The 6,975-nt window shown below is 37.3% G+C and overlaps 1 protein-coding gene across 2 annotated transcripts; it reads right to left on the bottom strand.

The window, feature by feature from the left end:
- Positions 1 to 3,387: 3,387 nt before the first annotated feature.
- On the bottom strand, positions 3,388 to 6,641 carry LOC121997852. 2 transcript variants are annotated; one of them, XM_042552508.1, is made up of 5 exons: positions 6,140 to 6,641; positions 5,843 to 6,008; positions 4,773 to 5,638; positions 3,986 to 4,283; positions 3,388 to 3,778 (listed from the first exon to the last, which is right to left on the bottom strand). In XM_042552508.1, exons 3-5 carry the CDS (start codon positions 5,451 to 5,453, stop codon positions 3,756 to 3,758), a joined length of 1,002 nt encoding a protein of 333 aa, XP_042408442.1. In that variant the 5' UTR covers positions 5,454 to 5,638; positions 5,843 to 6,008; positions 6,140 to 6,641; the 3' UTR covers positions 3,388 to 3,755. The 2 variants fall into 2 exon arrangements, with proteins under 2 accessions (XP_042408442.1, XP_042408441.1); XM_042552507.1 differs by having other exon boundaries at positions 4,773 to 5,988.
- Positions 6,642 to 6,975: the final 334 nt, after the last annotated feature.

Below are 6,975 nucleotides of genomic sequence, written 5' to 3'. Positions count from 1 at the left end.
TTTCATTCCCTAAATATTAGAAAAGAGAAAAAAAATAAGAAAGTTGATATATGATATAATGAAAAGTGGATATCCAAATTAATAAAATAATTTTTTTATCCTAAATTATACATTTTAGATTAGTGTGGATGCTCTAAGTAGGGATAAGTAAAAGATCGGTTAATTCGTCGACCAAAGTTAAAATTTGGATAAATTGTCTTAAACTCCCTGCATGCAAATTCAAGTTCCTTCTCATACTCTGAGTTGGAAAAAATTTATTCTCACTCTTTGCATGTAAACTTATTTTTTTATTTCAACTCCATAATATACATCGATTTATCTAATTATCTTCATTTTTTAAGATATAAAAAGTTTAAAATGAGATATAATTCCTTCTAAATACAATACATTCCAACTAAAATCTAGTATATTTTCTATTAAATTGAACACGATTTATTTTTCGCATGATCGATCAATTGATATACTTGATTCTAATTAAATGGTACTGAATTTAAGAGGAATTATATCATTTATTTTAAACTAGAATCCCTCGTTATTTTTTATAGGTACAAAAAATCCAAAATAAAATATAATTCCTTCTAAATTCAGTATCATTTAAATAGAATCGAGTATATTAATCGATTAGTTAGGCGAAAAAAGAGTCGTGCTCAATTTGATAGAAAAATATACTATATTTTAATTTAAATATTATTGCAAGCCCAACCCATGTTAAAGCCCAATATGAGTCTTTAAATTTCAAATGGACATAACTTTTGACTCGAGACTCGAGACTTGGGACTCGGAATCAAGCTTTATTTGTTGTCACGTAAGCATAATTCAAAAACTTATATTTGGACACTTGGTGAAACTGGAACCATCAAATTTTCAACCCCAAAGTCTGCCATTTAAACCCTTTTCAGGGATCTTTGCTATTTTTGATAATTTTTATTTTTTTGGATATTTAGGGCAATTTTCATATTTTTGGTATTTTTTAAAGAGGATTTATCCTAATCCGCGTCTTGATTTGAGTTAAGATATATAATTATTTTTTTCCTTTTCAGGTAAAAATCTATTTCCTTTTTTTATAAGATTGGAATTAAAATATGTTAATTGTAATTTCTTTCCTTATTTGAGTCTTAGGTTGTGGTTTATATAAGAGTCATGTTTATATAAGAGTCATGTTTAGATGTTGATATTCTAGTTTTAATAAAAGGTTTACTTTTTGGAGGTTCCTCTTCTTGTCTTCTCCTTAATTTTTCTCTTCTTGTCAGCCCACAAGAAAAGTTTGACATGGGGACTGAGAATGAAGTTGAGTTTGCTATTAGGGATTTTAGGACAATTTGCACTTAAAATTTTGATTCGATTAATTTGAAATTTTATTTTTTAAAATATCAATTATTTTGATTAAATTGGTTTAAAATCAATTAAACCAAATTTGGCGAAAGGAATCAAGTGTTTAAAATAGTAATTTCGTAATTTATGATTCTCTTCCTAGTATCAATTTAATCGAAAGTTTGGTTATTTCAATTTTTGACTGATTTAATTGATATTTTATCTATTCAATTTTTTTTTCAATTTTTGTACGAAAATTCGACCGATTCAGCTAGTAAAAAAAAAATCAATTTGTTTCAATTTCAATTTAAACGATTTGGTTGGTTCCATGCCTTTATCTTCTAAATGCAACATGATGCATCGTTTCTCATTGTGATGAATTGGTTTCTGAGATTTGTTTTCATCCATTACATTGTTGAAAGAACAATAAATTTTAGGGGGTGTTTGATTCTTTCCTACGAATCGGAATCGAGATAGGAATCATAGTATTGTGGTATGGGTATGAGTATGAATATCACTTTTAAAAGTAATATTTGGTTAGTTGAATATTTTTATCGGAATAAATTAAAATTTCCTTTTTTACCCATAAAGGAAAATAAGAGAAAAATTAGATATGAAAGAAAGTTGAATGTAAAAGAAAAGTATGACGAGAGAGAAAGTATGATGAGAGAAAAAGTGTGATGGGAAAGAATGAAGAGAGAAAAAGTGTGATGGGAAAGAATGAAGAGAGAAAAAGTGCGAGGAAAGAGAGTGTAATGGAAGATATTGAGGAGAGAGAAAGTATGATGAGAGAGAAAGTGTGATAAGAGAGAAAGTGATGAGAAAAAATAGGAAAGCGAATGTGATGGGAGATATTGAAGAGAGAGAAAGTGTGATGAGAGAGAAAGTGTGTTGAAAAAAAAAGGAGCGAGTGTGATCGGAGAGATTGAGGTGAGAGAAAGTGTGATGAGATAGAAAGCATGATGAGAGAGAAAGTATAATGAGAAAAAGATAAAAGAGAGTATGATGTGAGAGATACCCAATTATAAGAATTCATTCCCTTATTTATATTTTCATTCATATAATCCAAATATCAACAATAACAATTAATAATTACTATTCTTATTTCTCATTCTTATTCCCCTAAACTAAACACCCTCTTAAACTTTGGATACATTTGAAGATGGCAAAGGGTTGGACAGAGTATGGCTAATTGCATACTGACAAACTGCTATAAGTTAATTATAGTGGCCAATTCCAGTAATATGGTTAGCGTCACTTTAACAATCTGTGATAAATGATTGGAATCAGTAATTCCCTAATCTGGGTTGTGGCTTCTGTTGAGTTTTAGAATATCCATAGTATCGGCATCAGCAAGTCCCTCATCGACTCGGTCTGCAAGGGTTTCGACGAGCTTGAGTATTATTTGGATCAAAATATATATAAGTAAATCTAAATTACACATTTTGAATAATTTTAATAATTTATTTTGCCTTATGTCCCTGCAAGTTTTTTTTATCTCGAAATGATCGATGCTCACTCACCATGTCCTTTGTACTTATAATAAGAAGATTGCTTCAGATAAATTCTTCCGTTTTAGATTGCCCATCAACATTAAAAAACAATAAAAAAAATTATAGGATGACAAAATGTAAAAACTCTGTTAGCAAATTCTGAAATTTAAATTTATTATAAATCAATCAAGATTTTTTTTAAAAAAAACCTATTTTAGAGAGTAAATCAATTACGCTGACTAATTGACCATCCAACCCTACGAAATTTTTTTAACCTACAATCAAAACAATTCGGAAAATGCTCACATTAAGCAGCCCATTAACCCTGGTCAACTGCCAACAAATCACTGCTCTCTGTCGTTCAATTCAATAACAAAGGTGCATGTGTCAATCCTCACAGGGGGCAGCAACTTTAAGGAAGTCTAATTCACAGCCATGCATTACAATGAGTAACGAGCACGCCGCTTATCATTTCCTTTTCAACAAAGAAACTTGATAACTTGGACAAAACTTTATTCTTATCAGTGGAACACTTGCAAAGTGGGTTTGAGAAGGGTCATCATCCGACAATTTGCCATTACCAAAAAAAAATATAATAGATATGTGCAAGCAATCCAAATTCAAATCCACTGTCTTTCGGAACACAAAATCAAATAAACTCAGAAAATTTACTTGGTACAAAGTGCAACCTTTCCTATTTCTATCCACCATATGCTAGTATCTAGACGTCCAGCATAATATACAAAATACATCACACATGCTAAAATGTAACACAATTTCTAACTATTCTTTCTTCCTTCCTTAGATGTCAATGGAATCGTAGATGAAGCTAATGGTATGAGCAGACTTTTCCAGTTTTCTGTAGCTCTGTGGAAGTTATTGAAGAAAAAATGGCACACTTTGGAAAGAATGAAAAGGCAAGAATAGTCCCCAAATCTACCAGCGATTCTTTCAGATATCGAAGCTTCTACCAACTGAAACGGCCCCAAATTAAAAACACATAATGTTAGAGTTTGAGATAGGTGAAATAAGATAGATATATAGAGTCCAAGCCTGGAACAGATAAATTAAATTCAATTGTGGTAATTATTTGATGAGCTAGAGGTCTGATGTAAATAGATTCATCACCAAGAAGCATGGCATAACCATAATCATAACGCACAAAGTTTAGAAGTACTCACAGCTAGAATCAGCATCCACCACGACAAGCCGCATTGCTCTATTGTTTGGTGGCAGGTGTAAATAAATAGGACTGAGGTTGTGTTTTAGTGGGTGGCGAGTGCACACAATTATATCGTCGATCATCGTCAACTTCTTCAACAGTAAAGTCAACTCGGGTACACTTGTTCCCACAAAAGTCAATGAAGGCCATTCCTCATGGTCATCCACATTGCCACGGTCATCCGCTACGGTGTAGTAGATGGTCCGACCAAGTGAAGGTGCTGGGACAGGAGCTTGAGCAGCAAGAGAAGGAGATCTCTGCAAGAGTACAACGGCTCTACATCAAATATTTGCTTCTAAAACAGACAATAAATTACCAACAATCGTGAGGCCTGATAATTTAGGTCTCGAATAGAATAGAATAGAATAGAATACAATAAAAATAGAGGAAACAAAGAGTACTTACACTGAATCAAACAAGAAAATTGGGGAAAAAAGAGAAAATTTTGAGAAGTGACAATTATATAATTACAGATAAAAACCCTAATAATTCAATATTAGAAAAGATGATGCGAGCCAAAGTATTTGTTCAAGGTTCATAAACATTGGAGATGAACCAAAATTTGAGCTTATGAATTTCAACGTTTCAAAGGTTTGTGTGGTTAAATCATGCCCCAAAATTACAGTTTTTTTTTTTTACATAAAAAAAATTCAGAGATAAATTAACAACTAGAAAGGGGAAAAATCGATGAAGAAACATTATCACTAGTAAAACTGACCTAAATATGTACAGGATAAGGGCCGAACCTGTGAGGTAGACGATGGTGGAGAGTGAATGGCGTTGGCGCGAGGAGAAGAGTCGGCCATGGAAGAAGAGGTCGATGATGAGGAGACTTCGCGAAGCTCATCCGGATCAGAAGGCCCAGAAGGTGAAGAAAAGTCTTCGGCAAAAGGACGGGGAGGGGAAGAGGGCGGAGACGGGGACCGCTTTATGGAGACAGCCGGCGCACGGGCGGGGGCGGAGGAAGATTGGATCTCGACGACGTCAACGTCCCAGAGGACCCAATCCTGGGTGGCGGTGTGTTGGGGGAGGTCGTGCGTGACAGAGTTGCGCCAGGGCGGGAGGCTGCCGTTGGCGCGGAGGAATTTACCAGTGTGGCTCTTGAGCTTGACCTGGAAGCCCTCTCGGATGGGCTCCCATTTAAGGCAAGGAGGGTTAGGGTCGAGGGAGGGGAAGAATTGGAGCTGGACGACCTTCTTGCCGGTGAAGCCGAGGAGGAAGTGTTCGGCGGAAGCGGCTAGGTAGCGGCCGTGGCAACTGCGGAGGCGAAAGGTGGGGCAGTCGGGTAGGAACTCGACCTCCCAGCGGGCGCCGGGAGCGGAACCGTTGCGGCTCTGCGTGACGTGCTCCTCGTCCTCGTCGGCCTTGAGGTACTTTCCGTGGTAGCTACGGAGGCGCACAGCCTTAGCGTGATCGAACAACTCCATGGCAGCGAACAAGGAAGAGGAGGAGGAGGAGACGGCGGATAGGGAGGGAAGCAGTCAAGCAGCAGAGAGGTTTTAAGAAGGAGAAGACGACGGATCCACTAGCTACGCACGTGCCTTCAGGTTTTTCATCCTTCCAGTTTAATTTTGTTTTCACAATTTCTTTTGCAAAATTCCTTCACCTTTATCTGCATTTTCAAAACAGGCCCCAGAGTTCCAAGATTATCGGATAACCATAAGGATACGTTTGGTTCAAGCTATCAAGCATAACCTTGATTATGTGATTACTTAGTAATCACATAACTAAAATTATGAGGAATAAAATATAATCCTAAATTTATTTGGTTCAACCTAAGTAATAGTATAATTTAACTTGACATTTATTATATTACCCCTTATTCAATTATATAGTAAATGTTAAGGAAGAGAGGTGGGTGGCGTGGCTGAAGTGGCGAGCTCCAACCAGAAGACGAGGAACATGTTGGCGGAGTAGGCGTCGGCGACGCGGTGGTCGAACTTGCACGCCAAAACGAGGCCGCTGCACTTGAGACCGGTGGCCTATAATTAATCACTTCATTTACCACTCTATTCTACTACATATGAATAATTAGAAAATCAAAATTTATCGGTTATACTTTTAATAATACCAATTATAAAGGGTGTCTTTTTAATTATTTAAATTCACTGACCTGGACGCAGAAAACTCCGGCCTTCTTCTTCGGCATGAGTTTGCCCTCAACGGAGTCGTCGGGGTCGCCCGGTGCCAGTTCCCAGAGCTCCACGTCAACGTAGGCGACAGCAAAGTCGACGCCGTGGCCGTTACAGAGCACCACGTCAACGTAGGCACCAGCAAAGTCGGCGCTGTGGCCGTTACAAAGCACTCCGGCTCGCCGAGGGAGTTGGCCATGACCTCGCCGCCGAATGGGTAGTACATGGACCGCGCCTGCGCCAGCGACACGCTGAGCACGACCACCATCGCCTCCAAGCTCCGCATTGACTTCTCGTAGCAGAAGAAGACCTCTCACGAAGGGGATCTTGAATAGAGGCAGGTGGAAGTTGTGAGCGGACACAAAAGCAGGTGCCTTGGAGATGAATCGAACATGGAGAACCTCCGTGAGGGCGAAGCAGAAGAAATCTCGTGGAGGAGATCGAAGGGCAGAAGGCAAAAGTCGATGACAATAACACCGCGATCGGCGTCCCTTGTAATTTACTCCTGCTCATCTCCTCGTCTCAAAGGGTAATTTTGGGGAAAAAATATTGATAACCTCGAATCGTAGAAGACCTAAGGTTTGTAAGATTTTCTGATTCCGGGTTATATTCCCTTATTACTGACATGGCAGGAATATTACATTATCCGAAATCATTCATTACTTAAACCAAATATGATTATCATTGATAACCCCCAACCAAACACTCCCTAAAAATTTTAAAATAATTACCACCCTTATGTAGGTTCAATTCTGGTCGTTTAAAGATGGCAGATTTAGTAAGATGGCAAATTTATTAATTATAATATGATAGACAT

The sequence above is a fragment of the Zingiber officinale genome, chromosome 6A (assembly GCF_018446385.1).
Source record: "Zingiber officinale cultivar Zhangliang chromosome 6A, Zo_v1.1, whole genome shotgun sequence".
NCBI classification, from domain to species: domain Eukaryota; kingdom Viridiplantae; phylum Streptophyta; class Magnoliopsida; order Zingiberales; family Zingiberaceae; genus Zingiber; species Zingiber officinale.
Note: the sequence above shows the minus strand (reverse complement) of the source record. Positions and strands in the feature narration are given on the sequence as shown.

Coding starts and splice junctions, on each gene's coding strand:
- LOC121997852 (XM_042552508.1), bottom strand. CDS start 5,453: ATGGAGTTGTTCGATCACGCTAAGGCTGTGCGCCTCCGTAGCTACCAC. Junction 4,284..4,772: donor CACCATCGTCTACCTCACAG/GTTCGGCCCTTA, acceptor GTACTCTTGCAG/AGATCTCCTTCTCTTGCTGC. Junction 3,779..3,985: donor GGTGGATGCTGATTCTAGCT/GTGAGTACTTCT, acceptor GGGCCGTTTCAG/TTGGTAGAAGCTTCGATATC.